Source organism: Uloborus diversus, chromosome 3, assembly GCF_026930045.1.
Source record: "Uloborus diversus isolate 005 chromosome 3, Udiv.v.3.1, whole genome shotgun sequence".
In the NCBI taxonomy this organism is placed as follows: domain Eukaryota; kingdom Metazoa; phylum Arthropoda; class Arachnida; order Araneae; family Uloboridae; genus Uloborus; species Uloborus diversus.
In genome coordinates, this window is record NC_072733.1 from 84,814,563 (window position 1) to 84,841,352 (window position 26,790).

At 33.7% G+C, this 26,790-nt stretch overlaps 1 protein-coding gene across 1 annotated transcript; it reads left to right on the plus strand.

The window, feature by feature from the left end:
- LOC129218038 (glutathione S-transferase Mu 2-like) lies at positions 1–25,563 on the plus strand. Its single transcript, XM_054852217.1, has 7 exons — positions 1–240; positions 4,751–4,891; positions 6,144–6,237; positions 19,717–19,823; positions 21,559–21,672; positions 23,257–23,367; positions 25,174–25,563. Exons 1-7 carry the CDS (start codon positions 193–195, stop codon positions 25,282–25,284), a joined length of 726 nt encoding a protein of 241 aa, XP_054708192.1. The 5' UTR covers positions 1–192; the 3' UTR covers positions 25,285–25,563.
- The last annotated feature ends 1,227 nt before the right edge of the window (positions 25,564–26,790 follow it).

The following is a 26,790-nucleotide window of genomic DNA, read 5'->3' on the forward strand; positions in this document are numbered from 1 at the left end:
CGCCACCGCTGACGACTGTAGATGTCCTCCTCGTCCTTGACGGTTGACGAGCCGTTTATGCCTCAGGGTTAACGCGGATGTCAGATGTCAGTCTCATACTCCTTTCTCATAATCCATTCTCTTAGAGTAGAAGTACATTGAATATAAGACTGTAATCGTCCCAGCTTGTGTATTGTATTTGCAATTTCAAGGATGTCTGGACCTACCGGAATTACTCTAGGTTATTGGAATATTCGTGGCGTAGGTTCAATTCATTTTTCCGGATTTTTATTCTTAGATTTTTGTTGTTGTTGATTTTTATAATCCCGCTTGGCTGTGTAGGATCTTCAATTTTTCCGAGCCAGTGCAAAAACTGGAAACTGCCGCTTGTAGCGATCTTCCTTCGATACAATAGTTGCGTTTGTCAACTATCTACAAGAAACTCAGAAATTTGATGAATTTACCGCCCCAGAAGTTGCCTCGTCATGGGCACCGACCAACAGTGCCGGATCTGGAGGGGGGGAGGGACGATTCTTGGGGGCTCTTGCCTCGTGCGGCATCTTCTGAGGGACGGAAATTCGTCCTATTTCTGTATTTTTATCGTTGGGACTCTATTTTAGAAATTTGAATTAAGATGGGTAAGAGCGGCAGTTACAAGATTTTGGCCCGGCACGGAAAAAATCGATGATCCGACTCTGATAATCTTTGGGACCCGAATTGTCCCGAAATTAGAACGAGAATCATCAAGAATATTTACCTTTTCCATTTATTTTACCTTAATCGGTTATATTCATTGATGCAGTTGTCATTTATTATGTCATTCCCCATCCCCCCAATCTTGAAGGGGTTGTTACCAGGACTGCCAATGGAATTTTTCGCTACACCCAAGATTGGGCTCATAAAGTGCCCGAGACCTGACCGAGGAAACCAAAGATTATGTAATCCTAAAGTATTTGCTTTTTTTTGGATTAACTAAGCTTGTAGTTGGTCGATAATTAATCTTGAAAAGGATAAATTAAAAAAATGTGATAATAGGTACTAAAATTGGTCTTCCATTTATTATTTCGTAGGAACAATTTCTTTAAAAATCTTGTAACCTTGGCTGGGGGGGGGGGGGAGACAAGGGAGAAGACAAAGAAAGAAATTTGATCCAGAGCCAGGGCGGTAATTTTTTTTTTCTTCCCTTTCTCAGCACCATCTTTTTATATAGTCATGTTATGCAAATTAATGAAACCTCCATTCTAGATTGCATAAGCCAGAATGTTATGTTTTTGTAAAAATATTATGTCTTATATTTTTCACCCAAGAATGCCAAAACCTAATGCTTGGGACCAAAAAAACAAGTAGCCAGGGCCTAGCAAACCCCAAAAAGTAGCCACTTTGAACCGTGCTACAAAACTAAAATCCCACCCCACTTCATAGTACGTATGGTAAAATTACGTTATCCACTTATATACCTTAATTAAAAAACTATGTATAGGGGTGCCCATCCAAATCGAAAGGAAGAGCGCAGCCGCCAATATCAGGAAGGACCCCCAGGAGTTAGTCCCTCCCCCCCTAAAAAAAAGGTGAACTACTCCTACGCCCCACCCCAAAAATTTCGCTGTCACAATCTGTGCAGTGCCCCACCCCGCCAGACAGGTGGGAACCACGGTGATATGTAAATAATAAAGGTATTTTTAAAAAAATTCTTTAAAAAAAGAAACTTTTCTGAAGAATGAGACGATTAATTGTAAAACCCAAATATTAAAGGCATTACACAAATGAAACAAAAACTAAACGCATATAATATACAAACTTGAAGTTAAATAAACTGTTTATTTAATTTGCTAATTAATCACAAGTGAGGTCACATTTGATGATTTTCCGAAGTTTTATTGCATTTTATGGATTGGAATTACTAAAATGTTAACCTTGGATGTTTTTATCCCGAAACAAGATGTTTGAGGGTCTCTCCCTCTCTTTTTTTTTTCAAATATAAATTCAGTGTAGCATTCAAAAATGATCATAAAGTCAGAAAGAAAAAGCTACCTTTTTGGACAAAACCATGTATAGGAAGGATATCGGCAGCAGAGCTGCGGAGTCCGAAGGAAAGTGGCCGACGCCAGCTTTTTTTATTAATTAAATTTTTTTTTTTAAAATCAGTTTCCCCCTCATGGGACCTCTTAACAGAGTTTGATTATTAAATCCATGAAATTTTCACGTTGTGTTTTATTGTAAACCTAAGATGCATACAACATTAGAAATTTTACTTGAAAATCAAATTTTCCAAAACTTATGATTTTAAAAGTGAAATTACTTAAAAATCCGATTTTTAAAACAATTCAAAAGGATTAATTTGCTTCTCTTTAATATTTAACAAGTATATGTTGATCAAATCGTGTGCTTTCAATTTTTGAAAGCTGTAGCTTCAGAGAAAAAAAGCCTGTTTTGCAAAGTCAAAAAACCTTTCTTGAGAGGGGGAGGTCCACCCAGGGTGACACCCCAAGTTAATGCCAGAGCTTATCAAAAAATATAAATACTTAATTTTGAAAAAATTCTCCACTAAATCTTAAATTATATTTCATCTATAAAATTTAAACGTAAATAGTGCACTATTTTGCGGACAGAGTCCGGGTATATGTACGTCTGGAGCAAAATTTTACACAAAATGCGGTGGTATACAGATTCGTACGAATAGCTTTTGCTCTATATTTCTTCTTCGTTTAATTTTTAACTTTAACTTTATTGGCTGCTTTAGAGTTAACCTTAATTAGAAGATTTACTGTATGTATTCAGTGTTGTAACCAAGAAATCATTTACTTATTTTATTTCGTACGTTTTAGTGAGAACCAAGCTTATAGATAAATTCTTTAGGTATAAAAAAACAGGTATATTTTACCGGATCATTTGTATTCATGCTTTCGCCACAACACTTATTTGATTTTACTGCACTCTCAAAAGTTTCCTCCCGAGCTGCGGATCCTGAACTGCTCATGGGAAGTCAAAAAACAAGCAAACTAGCAGGTTGACTGAAATACCCATTACAGAAAAGGAAAGTTCGATAGATAAAGAAGCCAGCTATTGTTGCCAGTGGCAGTTATTTTCTTATTGGTAGGTCTTTATACATAAATCGAACCAATTTGTAGTCATTTTTTTTAATAAAAGTAAGGAGAATAAGTAAAAATTAGAGATAAAGAAAAAGTCCGGAGTCGGTATGTTTTCCAGCGACTCCTTAAGGACAAAATCAGTCCAACTCCGACTCCACAGCCCAGATCGACAGTGATGGGTTGGGTTACACATGACCCCAAAATGCCAAAATAGGCCAGACCAGAAATTTGGCAATTTTGGAGATTGTTATACAGACATTTTTATTTTAATATGAAATAAATTCTGTTCTGTTGATTGATTTTTTTTTTTAAATTGGAGGCATAAAAATCAGGAACACTTTCTCTGTTTTCTTTCTTTTTTTTTGGGGGGGGGGAGGGATTAATGTTTTTAAATATGAGGAAATGTTATAAACATGTTTCGGAAGTGTATAATTTTAATACTGCTGTATAAAGGTTTCGTATTTGCGATCACGATTTTCGTAAAGGGTTCGTGACAGTGATTAGGATTTTTGTTTCCTTTGTTTTGAACTATAACATTATAATTTTACTTTTTGATTGCTTTTTACATCATTGCATATATTCTTCTCCAATCTTGATGCTTTCCACTAAATGGTTGGTGACATTTGCAAATCCACAATTCGACCATTTCTCCAATATTCATATTGTACAGTTTTATTAGACAAAATCCTTAATGTCTAGCCAGACAATGTAAAATTACATTAGAAGGATTAGTGTTTATTTATTAAGTATATAGATAACAGGATTAAACTAAAATCAGGAAAATGTCCAGACTGTCAAGTATCATTCGGAAAGTTTTGAGGCTCGATCTCTCAAATTTGAACCTTTTTTGTTGTACTAAATTGTTCAATTCATGCGTGAGTGTATTATGTAATTATCTCCATGAAAATAGAAATATAGCCATTCAAGAAGCGATAGACTCATAAATGTCCACCATGTTGCAATTTTCGGTAGTGACCCAAATCTCGGCATATTACGAAATTCAAAACTAACTGTACAGGGACTTTTGTTGGCCAATGTGCGATATTAATCTGTGGTACGTATTTTTAATTATGAAGTTAAAACAGTTGGGACTTAAAACTTTACCAAATTTTTTCTTCCTCACGCAACATTCAGATGTTTTTTTAAGCAGATAGGCTGATTTTCAGGTTAATCATTTTAGAATTTTCCAGGAGGGGGGAGGAGGCAAAGGGTATGAATTCTGTGCATTTTATAGGAAAAAGCAAAAAATACAAGAAAAATGCAAAATTACATTTCGTTTTTAAAACCCGAAATGTTAACTAGGAGGTAAAATCAGCAGGCCCAACATTTCGGCAATCGGGGGGCACCCCCCCCCCCTCATTGCCTAAAGGACGGGCCTGCTGATTTTCTCTCCAAGTTTACATTGGCCGCGGATGACAATGCTGATATTTATTTCTTTGAATCATCGGCGCGGTGCATTTTTTTTTCAAAGATAAATAAATTGTATGTTGCCAGTTTTGCCGACCAATTGGGGCTGCTAGTTCTGGCGTATGTCTTTAAATTGCAAAGATTACCTTCACACTGGTAGTTAAAAACTTTTTTTTTTGCAATTTTTGCTTTTATTAGCTTGGATTATAAAGTTACACAAAATTTTAAAATGGGTGTCGTCGGCAAATCTTCAATGTTTCATTCTTTCTTTCTAGCTTGCTCAGCCAATACGACTGATGTTAAAATATTGTAATGTTGAATATGAAGATAAGAGATATTGTTATGGCCCCGCTCCTCAATTTAGCAGAGACGAGTGGTTCAGAGAAAAGGAAACCCTTGGTTTGGACTTCCCAAATGTAAATATTTGAAATTGTTTTTGTGATAATTTCTTATTATATTCTTAAACTGCTAAATGCCTTTTTTTATGTTACTTTTACCATTTTGAATTGTTGTTCATGTCAAGTCACTTTTAAATGATTTTGTGCAAATTATTATTGTTAGTATTAAATACATGCTGATCAGTTTTCGCAAGTCCTTAGCTAGACTATCTAAAGCAAAACTTCTTATCTAAAGAGTTGGAGGCGTTAAAGGTTCAAAATAAGTTCATTTCTAAGTTTTGCTGGTGTTGAAATTGAATTGTTAACAGAATATAGTGAAAACAAATTTAAGTGAAGAGATAAGTAGGGGTAGATGGCGCTCGTTGGACAGGTCTCAATTATTTAAATACTATTAATATTTTTTATTTTATGACCAACAAATAGCACCCTTGCGGGGAAAAAAACTGAACTCCTTTCTTAAAGTTCTTTTAGTTCACAATTATTGGCATTTTTAAAACGTTTTGTCAAAAAGAAAAAAAAATATCGCGTTTGCAGATCAAGAAAGTGGGGACCGCATGGAATGCTGACGGCAGAATGAAATATCAAAAAAGCATATTTAATTTTATTTTAATCATCCCTTCACCTTTTTTGTGATTGTAAGCTGCAAATTTTTAGTGCTTTCCAATAATTATATTTAAAATAACATTAGTTTAAGTGTATTTTGCACTTTTCAAGACCGACTGTAACATTATATTTTCTTGTTCTAATGGAAGTGCTGTTGTACCCGACTTCTATTAACTTAAAAATAAACTTTGTTCTTACTGGAAAGGTCTATCAGAGTGGAGGGGGAATTCTGCATTATTTTCTGTTAATTTTGGGAGCAAAACTAACTTGAATCTGGGCAAAATTTTCTAGTATAGTCGACACTCGATTTCACAAACTCCCAGGGGCCACAAATAAAGTTCATAAAAATAAGAGTTCTTAAAATCAAAACGGATGAATGATTTTGTTTGCATAAATTATTTGCCCTTGTGTCCCAGTTATCGAAATTGAGGTTTCAAAGTCTGCTGAAATTTCAAAAACTCGTCAAATTTAGGGACTTTCGGTGAGTAATGGAAGCAGTATTTACTCCTCTATAGGTTTTTAAGCATTTAGTTTTTACTTTGCTTTGGGGCATGAATATTTTAGTAAGTTATTACGAAATAGTAAGATCGTTAATAGCTATTACTTATTTTAAGAACATTGTATAGATGCCGAATAATTTTTTATTTTATTTCATAATTTTTTCCAGCTTCCTTATTTGATTACTAATGAAGGTGGTGAAAGTGTTAAACTAACTCAAAGTCTTGCAGTTATAAAATATGTGGCTGCTAAGTATGGTCTAAGTAAGCATCCAATATCAGCATTTTAATCAGTTATGAAGTATTTCAGTTGATAGATTTGATTGATGAAAATGAAAATTTTGATTGATGAAAATGTTTCTTTGTGGATTTATGTATTTTTGATTTTTTTTTTCTGTTGATATTTTTATTTTGCTTTGTAACTTGTATTGCGTTCATATTTCACTTAACTTTCTTTTCTTTTGTTTCTCTTTTCTTTTTTTCTTTTTCTTTTTATAACAGATGTTATGAAGGAAAAAAAAGTTTGCAATAGTTTTTTTTTCTCCGCATTTTCCCTAAAAATTAGCATTATAGCATTTATCATTTTACTTCTAACCAGGAAATCATACGATAGTATAATAATGGGAAAAAAAAACTAATTTGAAAGAGCATAGTAAAACATGGTTCTGGATGCCCTCCTTCCCCCGTTATCAAAATATACTTCTGTGGCATTTAAATGGCTAGTCACAGGTCTAGAAATTTTGGGCCCCCCTGCAACAAAATCTATAGAGCCTCTCTCCAACGGCCAGTAGCGTATATTTGCAATGTTAATAAGTCATAGAGCTAGTTTTTTCTTCTATTTTTTTGGCCATTGAGCCCCTTAAAGATGTTCCCCCACCCCGACGCACTGCAGGGTCTGCAGATACGCGGGGTATACGCCCAAAATGTCGCGGTCCAAAATGTCGCCAGCCCAAAATGTCGTCGGTCCAAAATGTCGCTGGTCCAAAATGTCGCTGGTCCAAAATGTCGGCATTCCAAAATGTTGCCGGGCGAAAATGTCACCGGGCCAAAATGTCGCCGGTTCAAAATTCCCTCGTTCAAATGATACGAAAAATTTAAATGTACGTGGATTGTTTTCAGCATAAAAGTTGCGAAAGAATGCTAATTGCCTTTCAAAGTAAGTTCCTTTAAAATTTTCAAAAATTGTCTTCTCTCTTAATTCGTAAACGTCAGACATATTCTAGAAATTAATAGTATACAGGAAAACATACGTTTTTCTGCATATTATTGCATACGTAAACATACTTGAGGATGATTCAAGGGAATTCTCTTTCTTATTTAATATGACTGCTATATTTCAAGACGTAATGCAAGGATTCAGACAAAAAAATTGCTATGGAAGTAAAACTAAACGGAAACAGGAACTATTATTTCTGTTTTAAAATGATATTTTTAATTATTTGCGCGAGTCATAGTTAGCGTACTTATGTAAACATTAAATTTAAATATTTCCCTTAGATCGACTCAGGATCAGGCAAGAGAGAAAGAGGGCGATTGAGCAAGATATCAAAAATTAATAAATAAATAAAAAATAAATTAGTCAAATTTTCCTCTTTTTCTGTAGAATTTTAATTACCGGGGATATTAAAAACTGAATTAGCATTCTTTCACAATTTTTGCAGTAAAAATTAGCTACTCGAAAGATTGATTCCTTTCAAGAACAATTTATTCATTTAATTATTACTAGAAAGTCGCCCGTCAAGGTATGACGGGTGAAATTTTGCTTCTACATTTGAACGAAGCCATTGCCTGTTTGGTGATACAGTACAACCTTGATATCTCGAATCTCTTGGGATGGGAAAATTTTCGAGATATTGAGTTTTCGAGTTATCAAGGTTTTTAAAAAATTACACTAGTAACTCTCACATTTACACACACTACGCTATATTCATTTATATATGCACTATTGGACCACTTCGAATAACGATCAATAAAGTAGTCTTCAATATTTCACTAGATTTGAAATTTTCTAATTGTCGAAAGTGCACAGGATGAGATTTTGAAATGAACAACAATTTCAACTTGGTTTTTCACCTAAAAATTTAAAAATTCTAATTTTATCTTTAACCAGTAACCTCACATTCAAAAAGTTCTCAGCAGCCATTTTGTAGGAGTTAAAAAAACTGAATGAGTAAAATGAGGAATGCATTTTCCATTTTTGCTTGAAAACTGACGGACGAAAAATCGAACCCCTTTCCTCAAAATGGACAACATTTTCGAGAGAAATGCACAAAGATTCTAAACTCTGGGGAAAATACAGCACCTCCTTCATACCAACACTCCCCTATTATCTTGCCCCAATCCGCTATTCACAAAATTTCCAAGAAAAGGGACGAAAAACATTAAGCAATTGTCCCTGGAACTGGTTTTACTACAAAAACTGCCAAAGCAAAATGACAATTGAAACTTGCTTCTGTGCAAACATTTCGACATATCAAGGATTTCGAAAAATAAATTTCGAGATAACTATGGAAAATACATAGGGGTTTCTATAGAAAATGCTGGGGAAAATTTTTGCTTCCATACATCAAGGGTTTCGACTTAAGGAGGTTCGAGATATCAAGGTTTGACTGTATTTTGATAAATGAAATGGTTACCCTAACTCCAGTAGATTAACCCTAAACTCCAATAGGTAGCGTTCATTGTTGACCATTTTTTCGTTTCTTCATTCCCCTGAAATGCCAGTCTTACCAGTAAAACTATTAAGTTGCCGGATCGAGTTCAGCCTTTCCCTGAATGTTAAACATTACGGAAACATAATATCAAATTATCATGCCGTGGTGCGAGTTTCATTGTTGAAACACGCGGGTTACTCTATCATTGGCTATTATTTATATGAGGATTATCATTATTAATATATTGTTCTGTTTGAAATACCAAACCATATATAGAGCTGGAATAATAACCTTTTTTAAGCACATTTTAATATGAAGTCTAATTCTTTTTCACGTTTGTTGCGATTTCGTTGTTGGCTGGTGATCGGAAAAATCACAATGAATTCAAATTTGCATCTCTTCGTATTTGTCAACAAATAAAGTATTTGTAATTTCAGCATATATGCAAAGCTTTTAAAGGAATTTTCAATTGTGGGGCAGAAGCATCGAATGTTGGGTACCCTTTGTTTTTGTCATTTACAACAAACGTGATAAAGAAAAAATAATAATGTACGTGAAATGAAAATATAGAAACCTGATATTAGGATCATTTAAGCTTGAAACCTTAAACAAAGTTTTAGCAGTAAGTATTATTTTTTTTCAAAATTCAGACAACAACCCTTTAAAACCCCTGGTAGCCCAAGAACAGTTTTATAGAAAAAGGCTGCGCGCTCGAAGTCGGAGTCGAACTAAGTTTGAAGTAAAAGCATCGGAGTCGGAGTCTGGAGTCGAAGGTTTGAAATTCCAAGAGTCAGAGTTGGTCATTTTCCTTCAAAGGGCACAGGTGTCCCAGTGCTAGCGCAACTCACTGTAAAAAAAAATTCCGAAACGTTACTGATTATTTCCATGGAATATTTCAGGATTTCACAGGTTTTTATCCACTTCCTGAGAAAATCAAGTATATTTGTCAAAAGGTTTCCTGAATTGTTACAAGTTGCACAAGTGCAGACTACTCACTGTTGTGAAAAATACTTAAAGCTACCAGTTTAAAGGTTAACTGAGCGTATTTAATAATTTTATCGGCTTTAGTTCAATTACGGCCCGTCCAGATTTACAAAGCAAACAATAAGAACGAATAAGTATCTGGATTCAGTAGCTTTGCAAGAACTGCTTTTGAGTTAGATTCGTGGTACTTGCCTGCAATTCTGTCTTAGCTTTGGTCATGTTTTCAATAATGCTTTAGGCACTCTTTTGGAAAAGCAGGAAGGCGTCAAGTTATTATATTAAACTTACTAAAGTTTTCTCTAAAGGTTTCAAAGACACGAATGGCTTTGATCGGGGAAATTACTGAACTCTTCAGAAAGATGCCAGAATATTTTCAGGAAGGTTACTGAGTTTTAGCAAAAAACATGCCTGTTATTTGCAAGATATGTTACTTGCAGATGTTGGACACATTAGTAGCTCATTCTTTACCAGCAGAGCGTCTGAATTGTTTTTACAGTGTTGGAAAAGGCGTCAATCTGATTTTGGGGTGAAGGAGTTGGAATCGAATACTCCAAAATTCCCAGGGCAAGAGTCAGCCATTTTTCCTCCGACCATGTAGCACTGATATATAAAATAGCCCTCTCTCTCTTTCAACCCCCTCTCTCTTTCGAGTGATATATTTAAATTTAGTTTATTTTTCATCGTTTATTTAATTACACTTACTCACGCAAACGATAACGAAAATCAACTTAGAACGGAAGCAATGCCTGTTTTTGTTTAGTTTCACTTGCATACCACCTTTTTTTATGAATCCTTGCATTACTTCTTGAGATATAGCAGTCACATAAAACGAGGAAAATTATTCTGTGCGCCATCCTTTTGGAAGGATTGAAGCCAAAAATAAATAAGCAACTCGCCATTTAAGATATACCTCTAGACCAAATTTTGTCTGAATTCTTGTATCACTTCTTGAGATATATCAGTCACAAATAATGAAAAAGAAAGGGAAAAAACATTCGATTGCTCCACCCTCTGGTGTTATTGGCTCCGACATCTGTCCACCTGCTGCATCCTAACATTTTATTTGATTCCGCGCATCATTCTTGAGAAATGTCAGTCACGCATATTGATGAAAACATTCAGTTGCTCCACTATCTTGAACCAATTGGCGCAAAAAACCACTCAGCCCTACATCATGGGTACTCGCGGGCATCGTTCGAATTCTTACTACAGGTTTTTAGGTAGAATGGCAACAAAAAATCGGAAACATTCACACGTACTATTCTTAAAGAAAAGTTCAAAACAATGCAGCGAACGTCTGAACTGATCGCCATCAGAACTTTTTACAGTTGGTAGATAGCGAGTCACAAGAAATAAGATAACGTAAAAAATGAAAAGTGCGTTTGCTTGTATTCTATATTTATTTGCTGAAAAACAGCCAATAGTTACGAAAGAAAACGGCAGAAAGTTTTTAGAATTTATCAAGAAACTTATTTCTCTCAGTTCCATTTTTGATGGAGACATTCATTTAAGGCAGTTACCATTTATTCACAAATTTGATGTTTAAAAGCATTGTTGTACATTTACATTTTTCTTACCGACTGAATGAGCGAATTTTGAACAGGCGACCTCCTAGACTGGCAACATTTTGAACCAGTGACATTTTGGACTGGCGACATTTTGGCCCGACGACATTTTGGACTGACGATATTTTGACCCGATGACATTTTGGCCTGGCGACATTTTAGACCGGCGACATTTTGGGCTGGCGACATTTTGGACCGGCGACATTTTGGACTGGCGACATTTTAGGCCGGCAACATTTTGGACTGGCGACATTTTGGCAGCGACATTTTGTCCAGCGACATTTCGGTGGCGACATTTTGACCCCAAACCGATACGCGGATCCAGGCCTGTAAATGGCAGAACCTGAAAATCAGTTAGACTTTTTTCGTGATTTTTTTTTTATTTCTTTCAGCGGTAACCGAATAAGCAAGCTTGTACAATAAAGCTAACGTACAATAGATGACAAAAATGTTTTTTAGAAAATGAAAAAAATGTTACTGCCCTTTACCTGCCCACGGCATTATGATCCTCTTTATCTTTTAATCTTTTAATCTCTGGATTATACTACTTTCATTTGAAAACCGTAACAAATGTGCTTATGAGAAAAATAACTAAATTATGGTCCCCAAAATCTATATCAAAAATACTAATTTGTCTATAACATTTATATTGGTCGGTATTAGTTTATATCAGTATGTGGGTTGATTCAAGTGAGAAATAAACTCACAACTTGAGTTAGTTTTATGGAAAATAAAGTATTGAACTTACAGGTTTAGAACATAGGTGAAGATATGAATTTCTATGCTAAATAATGTTTTATGAGAATAAAAAATAAATAAAAGCTCAGTTAAAATTTTTAATTTTGGAAAAGTATAAAATGCTTCTCTCCAAAAAAAAGCAGCTGGACTTCATTTTTTAGCAAATTTAACTAATAATAAAATTTTAAATAACTGAAATAGTAATAAAGTATTGGACTTCCATTGATCGAGTTTTCTTTAAATCCAAACGGACAATTAAAAACTATTTTATCTCAAAAATACAGTTCTATTTCATAGAAATATATGCCATTAAACCATTGATCACCATCGTTTGAATCATCGCCCAACTTTTTTTTTACTTAATAAAAATTATTACTTTTTGACTCTGTTTCTTTCCATCTAGTATATATAGCTAAGATTTTTTTTTTCAATGAAGTAGCATCCAAAAATTGAGCATTCATTATTATTATTTATTTTTTTATTTTTTCATTTAAGTTTCTTCAGAAACAATTTTATCATGTCTTGATCCAAAAATATTTCGAAAAAATGTAATGTTGATGGATTAGTTCATAAAATTGCATCATCTAAATTATCTGGCTCATTCTCACTTTCTGAATTTACTGTAGGAAATGTGTTTCATATCATTGCCACTTTCATCACTTATATATCATTCAAAATGTGAGAATAATCACTTCCATTCATTCTCACTCGCTTTAGGCTTTCAGCTTTTGAAAAGCCTAAAATATCTTTCACTTTGATGCTGCCATTTGTTAGCTAAAAAAGCAGTTGCTGTGTATTTCTTAATTCCTGTTTTATTGTAAAAAGTAAATTTACAATTGTGTTTTGGTGTTTCAGAAATGAAATATCTTTGTTTTGTCCGTTAGATATCAATGGATATGTTACTACAGTTTAGCTGCAGCAATTTAACTAAAAATCTCCAATTTTACTGCTAAAGTTTTTCATGTTTGTGCTCCAAACACGAATTTTGCTGCTCCAAAAAGTGTTTCAAACTAACCTTAAGCACTGCCATCTCTGAGCATTATCAAACAAGTACTTGGGCTGCCCTGTAAAGGTAACCTCATTTTGGGTTTGCGTCAAAAAGTTATCAGTCTCTTGGCAATTGCAATCCCAGCTGGGGTTTAGTGGTAAAATAATCTAAGGCTGTAAAATCCCATGCAGCATTTGCAATTGTTTAGTGTTCTCCCTATGTATGTGCAATCAAACCATTAAAGGGTTCAAAATAAAAAGGAATTAGTCATCATAAGCCCCATTCGCATGAAACTTGTGTACCTCACATATCCTCGCTTCAGCTCCGAATAAAAAAAGGTGGAAAAATTCACTGTTCACATGTGAAAAGTGGTCGTAACCGTGAAAGCGGCATCCTTAGCAGCTCAATTCACGTTGTGCATGCTGGGTAAAAAGCCAGCAAAAATTTGAAGGTGGTTGGTTTATTTATTTTTAAAAGTGCAAGAGCCCTTGTGGGCTATACTGCGCCAAACGATTTTTTTAGTTTAAATTATTTACATAAATATAAAGTTAGGAAATGATAAAAGTAAACGTGTTTTGGGGAGAAAGATATAACCATCAGTAGTTTAAAATAAGTAGTAAAAAACATGTAAACATTAAAAACATTTAAACAACATATGAAGCAATATGTTGACAATAAACCTTGAATAACAAGAAAAGAATAAAATTACATTTTTACGACATAAACACTAAATTGAAAAGGAGAAACCAATCTCTTGGAGGAAGGAGTACAAATTGCGATTGGGTGGATCCCGCAGCAACTCCTTCAAAGATGGAGTAAAGTCATTGAAGTATTTAAAATGCATTTGATTAAAATTTGGGCTGTTACTTAAAATATGCAACACTGTCTGATTAACATTACATGTAATGCATGTCGGAGTATAAAAGGTATTTATGGGTGAACCTGGTATGATCAATGCTAAGTCGAGCTGGTAAAACTTGTTGTCTCCTAGTAAGTTGTAATGATTTGAAACCTGAGGTCGAGGGCTGGATCGAATGCAATTTATTTTGTATTTCCAGATTACAGGCCTGCTGCCAATGTGTGTTAAGACATTCAGATATTGCATTCTTAATAGGGATGTTTCGTTCATGAACGAACGGGTCAAAAAGAATGAATCCTTAAAGTGAATGGAACCGTTTGTTCGCGTAAAGAATGAACGACCGTTCTTTTGAATGGTGAGCAGTTTTAAACATTGTATTGATGCACTTGTGAGAAAATCTTTTTTTTTAAATTATGTTCATCTTCAAATTTTTCACTCTCAATCAATCTCGGATTTTCCTTTTTCTCAGTGCAGTACAATATATTCATTTTTCTTTAACCGTTGCAGTTCATTTGCAATTTTACAGCGTATCCATTAGTAATGTTTTGTGCAATAAAAGTTTGAACAACATTTATATATTCTTTGCATTAGCTAGGGTTTTTTAGAAAGTTTTTTTTTTTTTATTTTTAATCTTGTTGCAAAAATCATCACAAACTAATCCAATATTAATTTTACAAGTCAATGTTATAAATCTGTACTTCAGAGCCAGACTAACTTAAGTAACATAATCGTTGCCTTGCAGGAGATGGGAAAAACATTTGTCTGGCGCATGCAAAGGATAGAACGTGCGCCCTTTTAAAACTGGTAAATAATTAAAGTTTTTTTTCGCAATTATGTGAATTAATCAATATGGACTGGTATTTTACATACAATGCAATAATAAACAGAAAATGGCAATCTTTGGGCTTGCACCAGTCTGACTCTGAGGTACAGAAAGGACAAAGTTATTATTTTTCAAATATTCCTTCACAGTTAATTATTTTAACACTTTTTTTGGTCATCTGTAATCAATTTTATATTTTTACCGGGACATGAAGTAAACCGGCCGGGACACCGGGATTTTGTCTAAAAACTGATGCTGTGTCCCTATCAATCCTGAACGTCTGGCAAACCTACCTATCATCTACTATCTGTATTGATTTGGCATTATTTTCAAGTTGGTTGGCGACTTCCAAGTCGATTAAATTTAACATTCAATATCCAGATATTTTTAATAAAGGTTATTACTGTCTAACCCCCCCCCCCCCCCCCCGTCCCGCGCCCCATTTAAAAAGATGTTGCGTTTTTTTCTTGTTCTGATCGGTACTGTGGAATAAGTTTGAAGCTCCCTAATATGAAGGTGAGTCTTTTTTTTTTACATATTCTATTCATAATAAATACTATATGTATATTATACAGTGCTGTAGCTGGGAAAAATATTTCAAGGAACACACATTTTTTCTTTCGGGTAGATGCCATGGTTGAAAGATGCTTGTTTTGGGATCAAAAAAGGTCAGTTTCGACAACTTACGCCAGATTTTATTTAAAAAACAGATGTTTACTTAAAAAAAAAAAAAAAAAAAAAAATTTTGGAAACCAGTTTACAGTAAATTGGCTGTGACTACGTTAATTGTTTTTAAATTAATGTCATCTCTTGTCTTTTTTCAAATCATATTCTGAATGGCTTTAACGAACATTAGTTCTGTGCTTATTTCAACATTGGCTTTATAATATATCAAGAAATGCTTTCGCTTTGTTTACTTGCTGACTCGCGATGCGTTCCGAAAACCTGTGAGGCTTCTTTGAGTGTTTGTTGCTCCCACCACTGACGAAGAAGCAATTTAATTGTGCTTGCATTCTACATCTAACCCAAAGTAAAATATTTTAATTAATTTTTCATAGACATATTTTCTTACTTTTGAATGTTTGTGTGTTTGTCATGCAGAAAGATCACCTGCAACTTTTTAAAATGAACAAAGTCATTCAAATGAATGAGTTCAATGAATGGATCAAAAGACTGAACGATCCTGTAATGAACGGATCATTAAAAAGAAAGACATTGCCCACCTCTAGTTTTTAATGTCATCAAAAGGGACACTAATCATCAACCATTGAAGGTGAAAAAAAGGAAGATACATTTTCGGGGGAAATATCCGGAATGTGGTGAAAAGCAGGCTAGAGTGCATGGTAGAAAAACTTTAAGTGAACAGGGCTGTAGTCTTGAAAAATTTGGGTAAATTAGGTGCACCCTTTTTCTTATTGGCTAGTGCATGGCTGCAGAGGCGTAGGAACTTTGTAGAAGTAGGGGGAGCTGGGACACAGTATAAGAAGTGTCTTGAATCTAAGGGGCAGAAGCAGAGGCGCAACCAGAAAATATTTTTTTTTTTTTTGGGGGGGGGGGGGGCTTTTAAACGTTTTTCTCCATAAAAAATTGACTTCGAAGCTTCCATCTCTTATTGAATATTGTATATATACAGTTGTTTATGGAGAGAATGAGGTGATTAAACTTCTGGTTTTGAAAAGGAGTCGGTTAGTACTCGAAGATGAGCACGTAGAAATAGAGGTGTTTCGGGGTCTCTCCCGGAAAATTTTCAAAATTCTTGTTCTAAAATCGAACTTATAGGTGATCTTTGATAATGTTAAGGGGAGAAAAGGTTCGAATACCCTCCCTGAAAATTTTTCGAAATTAATGTCTTAAAACGCGATTATATACCATATTTGTTGCCTTTAGTGAAAATATGACCCGAAGGATTGTCCTCGATCGATTTTTCGAACTATTTACATCTCCGTCCCAATATTTCGAATTGGAAGTCCTAAAAACGTAATTGTATTCAACCTTCAATGATGGCACGGGAAAAGGCTGTACTTGGACTCTACTCTGGAAATTTTTTAAAATTGCAGTCCTAATAGAGAGCGTTTTTCAATGATGTAATCAGAAAAGGTTCAGAGGTTTCTTCTTAATTTTTTCGAAATTGTAGTCGCTGAAAAACGCGACTGTGGATCATATTGTTGGCGTTAGGGGTCCAGTAATTTTTTTGAAATTGAAGTCCCAAAAACGGAATATTACATAATCTCCCATGTTGTTGGAGGGCAAGGCATTTAAGGACTCTCTTCCGGAAATTTATGCTATGCGCATAAACCAAAAACACAATTCGAAATTTGATGTTTTTTCTCTCTCAATAGCCGTAAATTGGTTTGAAATGTCTCTAAATTAGTTAATTTATACCATTCTATAGTGAAGTGCTTGATAAAATGCTTTAAAGACAAGAATCGGATCGAAAACAAGGTATAAGAAAATGTCAAATGCAAAGTTAACAAAGCGTGATCGGAGATTTACAGTTAAAAAAATTATGAAAAATACACCTTTGAGTGATGAAAAATTTTCTGCAGAATTGAATGAAACATTTTCGTTTAATTTCCCCCTAAAATTATTCGCCAAGTTCTCTGATTACCTGGATTAAATGGGATCTCTTCCTGCAGAAATTTTCTTGTTCGTGCGAAAAACAGAAAGCTTACGTTTTCCGCCGTAAAATCAATGATAAATAAGCTTAAAACATTTTGGAACAACGTCTTACTTAAAGATAAAAATTAATTCAACATTTTGGGTTACATTGTTGCATAATTGTAAATAGAAAAAAAAAAGAGAAATTAAATCTAAAGAACTTAGTTGGGATCAGTTAATCAGGACGGTGAAGGTATTCTTGTGTGAGGGTGCAGGACTTGGAAGTTTGAAAATTTTCGATGAATCATGCTGTTCAGTGAAATATTTTTAAAAACAATTTCAAATTATTAGCCCAAAATTTGGCAATCGGAAACAACTTCGTTTTTTTAAATCAAGATAACGACAAGAAGCACACGTTTGCGTTTGGTGCCTCAAATATTGTCATTAAGCTTAGAAATATCTCCTCAATCGCCAGATTTAAACTTAATAGAACATATTTGGAGATATCTGGTGGATATATTACGAAAATACACTATCGAAACGGAAAACGAATTACAAACAGTAAGACTCGAAGTGCGGCTGAACACTTACTCAGAAATTGTTCAAAAAAAAAAAGAAAGAACGAAAAAAAAACAAAAAAAAAAAAAAAACAATGAAATCTATTCCCAGGCGTTTAAAAGCTGTTGCTGATACTGCATGATATTCTACTAAATAATAACTTAGTAAAAAGTTAGATTATTCACTAGTTTTTTGACATTTTTTCAAAGTGTACGAAGACTTTTGTGAGATCAAGTTTCTGGCACTTTTTGATTATTGATTTCTTAAAAATCAAGTTTTATTATGTTATGAACAATTTTCATGTAGTTTTGTTAAAAAATAAACCATAGATCTTATAATTAAATACCCGTTCCAAAATATTAATTTTAACGAATCGATAACGGCGTATTTCATCAAAAATCGTGAGTGTACGAATACTTTTGGGAGCCACTGTAAGTATTTGGAAAGTTGAAATTATTTGAACAAGTTCAACATTATTTTAACAAGTACAAACAACCTTAATAACCTTTTTTCAGTCATGTCTGGAGCACCTTCCATGTTATTCATATTTAAATGCCAAACTGGCTCATTATCTCTTTTTGTGATCATTGGACTAATGGCGAATCCGGGGGGGGGGGGCGGCTATGAGGCTGCAGCCACCCCCATACCAGAAATAAATTCTTTCATACTCTGTCTATGCATCTTAATGTTAAAAATATATATATATATAATTTCCTACATCCATTCTATCTTTATCAATTAATTTTTTTTCGCTCTTCTTAAGGTTGATACACAAATTTGCGATAATAACAGGAGTGTTAGTTTCCCGAAATTTCCCTTCAAATTTCTGAACTTTTTCCCTACCTGTTCCAAATATTTATACATTTACTCACTGAAAGAAGGAAAGGAGAAAAAAGTGTAGATATAATAGCTACTTGTTTTTCTTTCTTTCTCTCTTTAATTTTCGTGTTTAATATCAATTCTTAAAATTTTGTCTTCTTTCTGACTGTTTTTCACTATTTGTTTAACATCTTTCAGCTTTTTTTTCTTCTGTTTCATTTACATCACCTTGTCAACGTAATTGTTTTGCATCCTTAACAAAAATTGAAAATTTTGCCTTCAAATTGCATAACAAATGTGTCTAAACGAATGAAAAAACTTTGAATATACATTTAAAATTTAGAGTTTTAACACTGAATACCAAATTTTAGATAATTTCAAATGTAACTCAGAAAGATTCATTAGTCATTAACACCCCTAGATAGCAGATAATGATACAGAACACTTTCGTTTACATCGATAAACTTTGGTAATGACGAGGAGACTTCAGCAAGAATTTTAACTACCTCAGCCGCCCCCAGAACAAAATTCTGGATTCGCCACCGCATTGGACAAAAAAACCGCATGCAAAACTAATAAGAATATGAACTGAACTGCAATGCCGCTCTCGAAAGCTCAAGGTGGGGAGCAAATCCATATTGGTACTGGTACTGATTTTCGCAGGCCGCGGGGTTGAGCCCACTTTTCCGCATTTGTGGAATCAAGAGATGTTTTAACAGTAAAAAATGGGTGAAGGTGAATTCAAGTGCACTGACCACTCCGTCTGCCCCCTACTTTTGTTGCTTATTGGGTGGAAATTCCGAAATTCCTAGAAAAGGCAGATCACATTTTTGAAATCAGGTTTGAGGAAATCAATGTACGGCAATAAGCTGCAGTGCTAGAATTTTCCGGGGGAGCTGAGCCGGTTTGATATATTCCAGGGGGAGCTCAAGCTCCCCCAGCTCCCCCGGTTCCGACGCCTATGCATGGCTGTTCTGTAAATTTGCATTTTGTTATTGTGTTTGTTTATTGTGTTAAATGAATTTGACAATTTTATTCTAAATTTGCATTGAGATAAGTAAATTAGAAATCATAAAGGTTTAATGTTTGCCATTTAAAATTTCCTAAATGTTTGTAATGAAATAATAGGATTCTGTGCAATTTCTTGAATTTTTTAGTTCCTCTTTCACCTAAACCGCATCACCAAGCAAGATTAGTAATGATTGAGCAGCAAGTTGCCGACTTCTATTCTCACTTTACAGGAATGTGTTATGATCCTGACTTTGTAAGTAGTCATTTAAAAACTAATCATATGTACCTACTAAATTGACAAAAATATGAATCAGAATCATAAAAAAGTAAATAAAAGTAATATAGGGTAGAGATGAGACGGGCTCAGCCCAAGCCCGGGCCCGAAGCGGGCTCGGGCTCAAGCACAGATATTCAAACGCCGATCTCCATACAAATTCAAAGCAAATCAACAATTTCCTACTGTGAGAAAATGAAAGGAACATTTAAATCAGTTCAAACAATGTCAAATTTATCCCCCCCCCCAAAAAAAATAAATAAATAAACGCTTATTTAGTGTTTTTTTGCTATTCCTATTGCAATATGTCATACAGTGATGCATTTGAAGTGGAGCATTTTAAAAAAACTTAGAAACTTCTGTTAATGAGGAACATTTGACGCAACATCGGGCTCGGATTTCGGTCCCAGCCAATATCGCTCGGGCAAGCTCGGTTACAAATTTTCGGGCTCGGGCTCTCAAAAATGAGCTCAAACTCATCTCTTATATAGGGTCAGGTGAGTGAAAGTGGGTGCCTGGGGCTGTATTGAAAAATCACCAATTTTTTTCTTTTTAATAAACTATTTATTTGTTTATACCTATGTTGATAAATATTTTCATTTTAGTTTTAGAAACTGGAACTAAATTCAGTGTCTACTAACCGTTTAATATTTATTGCATATGGTATCTAAAAGTAAGCTGCGGATGAACTTCCTTTCAAAATCATTATTGCTTTAGTATAAACAGTAGTAGAACATTTAAGCAGCAGATCTAAAAAGAAATATAATAATCAAGTTTTTAATTCTAGTTCTTTAGAAGTGTTTTCTGAGGTGGGGTAGTTATTTTGGGCTGTGGTTTGGTTTAACTAAATGTTATATGATACTGTTACATTTTGTAAAAGGTGGCGATATTTGGCGACTTTTCGAAGTAATATATGACCAACTAGAATTTTCTAGAATCTTCCCTTTTAATTAAGAATTTGTGATTGATAGAAGTTGAGATTTGTTCTTTAATTAAATAATGAGGAATTTGTTTTTATGTACCTTTATATATAATCAAGATGCATTTATTTCGCTGAATTCTTACTTCAGAAACAGTTTTATCATTTTTGTTTTAACGTGCACTAATGTTTCAGCTACTCTTGCTTTACCCCAACTTAGTATAATTCCGGGCTATCAAACTCTGTTCTTTTAATCGTACCACTAAAAGAAAACAAGGGAATCTTTTCTAAGAAAAAATAAAAATAAAAAATGCTTTGATTTTACCCTTATTTTTCCCCCACCTGGCCCTGTACCATTAAAAAATCAAATAAGAATAACATAGATGGATTAACCCACTGACTTTTCAAACAGGATAATTTGGATATTTTTTGAAAAAAAAAATGCAATATTATTCTGTAATGCATCTAAAATCTTGTTTTCAATAATATGTCCAATAATGCTCAAAAGAGAAATGATGCAGTACTTGTAGAAGAAAGATAATCTCCCCTGAAGTTAATGCCATGAAATGATGTCGTAGAGTCAAGTGAATACAATACAGCCAGAACCCAGCTTTACCCCAGCAGTTTAGGCAGTTACCAGTTTTGATATTGTGTCAGAATTTTAGTAATTTTCATATTAAATCAGAAGCTAAAAGTGTCCTAAGTTTGTTCTGTTGAATTTTTCTTTTTCTGATAAATACACTAGAGAATGCGGAAGATTTTTTATTGGAACTTTTTGAAATTTTTTATCCTTAGGAAAAAAAGAAGGAAAGTTATTTAGAAATATTTCCTGGTCGTTTGCAAAAGTTGTCAAACTTTTTAGGCAAGAATAAATGGTTTGGTATAGAAGAGGAGAAAGGTGTCGTAAAGGTAAGTGAGCTGTTTTTCAGAACATCAGTTTTCAGATTGAATTATTTTAAATATTTTCAGTATATTGTCATTTAGACAAAAGATTCGGTGGTTTACAGTTTCAGTTTGTTTAGATTATTCTGTTTTTCTAAAATATACTAAATAATTATTATTTGAATTATAAATTAGCTCATAATAAATGTTGTTCATTAACGCTTTATAACAGTTAAATATGCATATAGGATACAATCTGACAAATGAGTTAAAAATGAAGTATGCCCCGAATATTTCAAAACTTGTGTATCCAATTGAAAAACTAATTACAATGAATAAACCGAATGTAGAGTCATAAAATGTATTTACCAGTATTATAGTACCAGTTATTTCACATCTGTCATTTTCATGGTTATTGTTGCTCTAAAAATGAAAGGAATATTGAAATTAGAAATAGGCATTTTTAATTTAATGTTCGTTTAATAATTTTCAAAACACTTCAATTGAAAAAAAAAATCTCGCTAAAATACTATATACGAACATACTATGTTAGAAAAATCATATTGATAATGTATTTTGAGGAGAAAAAAAGAATGAAATAGATCTTTGTATAGAAGTTTTTTTTTTAATGAGCACTAAATTCGTGCTAAAATGAATCTCTCTTCAGCATCAGATCGCCTACTGTAGTGACGTTACTTTACCAGCGTGTTGACTTTCCTGGTCTAGAAGACAATGGCAAGTTCCCTTCCTTCCCGATCTTCATCAAACATAGCCTATAATTACTCTTTTCAAAGTCAAGAAATTTCCGGAGAGTACTGAACCTTCTTCATTCCTTTATAAAATTTCGATTTTATAACTGCAAATTCGGAAGACAAAAAATTCTGGAAGAAGCCACCGATCCCCTAACATTACGAAAATAAGCCTGAACTTGACTTAAATTTTAATAATTCAGCGAGGAATCCTACTCTCCCTTTTTCTCTATTTTACCAAAAAGTGCATGATTTGGGATTTAAAACGTCAGTTTTGAAAATCTTCCAGGGGATTCTATATGCCCCCAACTTCGCCCTACTTCTCCCATCCCCAAAGTTTTAGTATATAGCTCTTTCCTTCAAAGCACACTAGGAAATTTAGTGCTAAGCTACGGGATTTTTAAACTCACGCTATATCTGGTTTCATCCATCCGATCTCTTTCTTAAATCAAAACGTGATACAGAAATTTGAACGAAAATGGATAAATACGTGTGTTTAAAGCCTTTGCCAAACCTCGGAAAAATCGAAAATCTGGTACTGCTCAAATTGAATGCATTCAATCTGAAAAAGGCCCAACCGAGATTCTGGAATCCCGCGCCGCATTTACTGAAGCCGGTTCTGTTCTTGGGGCTGTCATGTCAGCTGCTTACGGAACTTGGGGCTCAGGATTTTGAGAATACCGGCTCAGATCTGGAGCGTCGCAGAAGGTAAATATCTCTTCATGTCCGTAATGAGAAATAGACTCGGGGAAACATTTGTGTGACGTGGATCCTTCCGCTTTCAGATTATCCGCCATCTCTCCTCAGTCAGTTAAGAGTGGCAGCGTAGAACTGATTCATTTTTACTTTTTCTTCCTCCTAGCTCTCTTATGTGGATTTCATGGCATATCATTATTTGGAAGAGCAGAGGACATTTGAGCCACATTGCTTGGATAAATTTGAGAATTTAAAAGCTTTTATGCAAAGATTTGAGGCATGTATATTTATATTTATGTTGCACACATATAATTCCTTTTAATCCCATGATTGGATAAATTAGGATGACAGTATTGTAAGTCAAAATGTTCAGTTTGATTTAAGCATGTATTTTAATTCTTCTTTAGTTCATCTATTAGGTGTACCAGTTGAGCAAAAAAAGTACTAAAGAAGAAAAGGATTGGGTTGAATTATGAACTTCAAATTTTGTTTCTCGCAATCATGAATTGCGATAAAGCCCTACTCATTGGGATTCCCGTTTCTACTAATCTATGGAAATTATAATTGCGAAAAACATAATTTGAATTTTCACAATTTAAATTAATAGCTTCGGCCCGATGCTGGATTATGTATACTATATATTGTGTGCTGGATGCTGTGAGCTGGTTTATCATGCAGACATTTCAGACATTCAGGTAATTTAGGGTAGTAAAATCTGTTATCGACAGAAAAATTACAGATTGTCCAAATTTAAGGGCGGCAATGCATGTGTGATAAAAGTATCCAAAACTTCCATCAAGAATATGGAAAGTGAACGTCATTTGTTCTTCAGTAAATTATTTATAGATAACTTTGAAAAAGGATAGAACATAAGCTGCGGTCAAGTGAGGACAATAAGCAGTTCGTAATTACTCAAAAATATATTGGTTTTTAAAAGAGCATAACAATTGTACAAGTGAGAATGACTGTGATCTAAGTTAGTTTCCATGTTGCGGGAGTGTATTTACTAGCAACCAGAATTTTCTGGTTGGGGATTGCAAGGGGGGGGGGGGTATTTCCTAATTCTTTGCGTGTACAATTTATAGTAACATGCTAGGATTGAAAACATTGTTTGAAATTAAGAGTGCTTGGGGTGAACCCCCATTCCTGACTGCGCTCCTGCTTACAGGTGACAATAGTTGCTATTTTCATTACTTTAAAAAAAAAATATGTAGTTTGATCCACTATAAAAACTTTTACTGAAGTTTTCATGCCTAAGAGTACAAGTTTTACCCAGTTATTATTTGAAAAGTCAATTAAAAAGCCTACTAAAAAATTAATAAAAAAAGTTTTTCAAAATTTTTAATAATTATTTAGTATGCTGGAAACATTTTTTAAAAAAACACATGAAAATCGGAGTAAAATCTTGCCTCAAGTTAAAACAAAGTTTTAATAACGACTTCCCCTGTATTGCAATTTAAATAAATTGATTATGTGGAACAATGCTGCTTTAAAAAATCACTATATCTCTATTACTTTATGGGGAAATTGATAATAAATTCTTAGGGAAAGGTTTAGAATATTTTGAGGGGAGGGGGGGGGGCTTATAAGTGTCTAAAATAATTGTGTGTACTTTTTAAAAAGTCGTATAAATAACCTGTTTTACCACGTGAGATTTTTACATATGCGATGGTTGTTGAAAAGCATCACTTGTGTAAGTCAAGATTCCACTGTATAAAATAACCAATTTTTAAATTAATTTCAAATATGAATCGCTAAGTGTGATAATTTTCTGACAGGGCCAGCTTAAACTAAATTGTAAGGAGAAAAAAGTGGATGTAAATGGTTGACGTGCTCATATACCCACAGGAAACCAACCCATACCCTAGCTGTACGGATTTTTTCAGCTGCGGTATTACAACATCTTTGAGATGTATAATTATACTGGGTAAATTTCCCACCCTGTTATCTCAAAAAATATGATCATAATAATCGTCAAAAAAGGGCAGAAAGTAGCCGCACTTGATGGTATGACTGTATTTCTAATGTAAATATTTCAAATGTTAAAAATTTTAAGTATGTGTTTCTTTGTATTTTTATTTAGGAGTTGCCTCAGCTTAAGGAATATTTGAAGTCAGACGAAATTGTAAATCTTCCCTATAATGGGGATATGGCATACTTTGGATCTAGAAGCCACCCTGTACAGAAGCCTTAAGCCGAAACTATAGCCAATGGGCAGTGCTGAAGTCATTGCTTTTAATTGCATTCCAGTATAAAATATCTGAAGCATTTTCACTAAGATTTTTTTGACGTTTGTAACGTAACATTTTTTTAGAAATCTTACCATGTTAAAAGTACCATGATAAATTTTTCATACCCATATATTTCTTCCTACAGGTTCAAAAACTTGCTCAGCTTATATTTTTATATGTTGGTACAAAACTGTTGTACTACTTTACCAACTATTGCAATTTTAATAAAAAATTTGGTTACATTCTGTTTCTCTTTTGATAAATTCAGTGTTCTCCTTTATGAGTGGAATGTAGTCATTTGTAAGTTTTCTCCTTTTGTCCTCTACAGGTTGGTTTTAAACTTTATAAGAGTTTGCTTCCTACTCTCCCAGCTGAAGAGTGGACGCTCTCAAATGTATAAATTCAACTGGTATTATTTTCTTTAGAGAGGTCTACTGGACACAAATCAAGCATGATCTTACCTTGATGTCACTATCTTACTACGCTTGACTTTAAGTATTTATCATGGCCCTTTGTAGGGCTGTAAAAATGTTGTAACTTGTTTGTTTTAGTGTATACAGGGTGCTTCTGAACGTGTGGGCAAAACTTTAAGGGGTGATAGTACATATCAGGACAAACAATATAATGTTTAAAAAAAACGTCTCAAACGGAGATAGGTGCCATTAAAGTTTAGGGTCCAAAATTTCAAATGATCATAAAAAACGGAAAAAGAAGGTCGATTCGTTTGCGGTTTTCACTAAAATTATTCTTTTTTTTCCCCTTGAAAATTTTGAATACGTAGTTTACAAATGCCGATAGAGGACGCTTTAGACTTTGAAGCAACGAACAACTAGTTTTTACCGCTATTTTTGAATCTCATTAAATGTTTTCTATAGAATTTGAGCATAAGGTTTCTATACATACTAAATTCTATAAAATTCTATAGAATTTGTTCAGAAAACTTCCCTTATACTGTAGAATTTTGTAAAAAGTTGAGAATTCGTTCATTTTGTTTACAACTATAGTTTTTATTAGTGTTTATATAATACTTCTAGTTTGGAAAGCCTAAAAAGCCCTAATTAATTAGGAAGTTTAATCCCTAAAATGAAATGGTTTAATTCCTAATTAATCTATTTAATTTTAAGAATAATTGTTTTTTACAATTAATTATTTGCTAAGGTCATATTTTTTATTACAAGGGCGGATTGTAGTATGGTCTTTAATAATAATACTGTTGCATTTTGTCATAGTTCGACGAAAAAAAATCAAACTTAATTAAATAAAAAAAATATACTCATAAAAGATTAAAAATTATTTATTATTTACAATGTTTAAGTAATTTAATAGTAATAATAAAACTTCTAAACATTGAAATTAATTCTAAAAATGTGAGACTTCGTAAAAATTCTTGTCAAGGTTTAGTAAATAAAATAATCAAAATTCCAAGATGCAACTCCGTATTTTGTCGGGAGAGTTTGCCAGCAGTATTT

Excerpts from the sequence above, each read along its gene's own strand:
- LOC129218038 (XM_054852217.1), top strand. The coding sequence starts at position 193 with ATGTCTGGACCTACCGGAATTACTCTAGGTTATTGGAATATTCGTGGC. Across the intron at positions 6,238-19,716 it reads GGCTGCTAAGTATGGTCTAA|TTCCTCTTTCACCTAAACCG; the intron begins GTAAGCATCCAA and ends TGAATTTTTTAG. Across the intron at positions 21,673-23,256 it reads AGGAGAAAGGTGTCGTAAAG|CTCTCTTATGTGGATTTCAT; the intron begins GTAAGTGAGCTG and ends TCTTCCTCCTAG.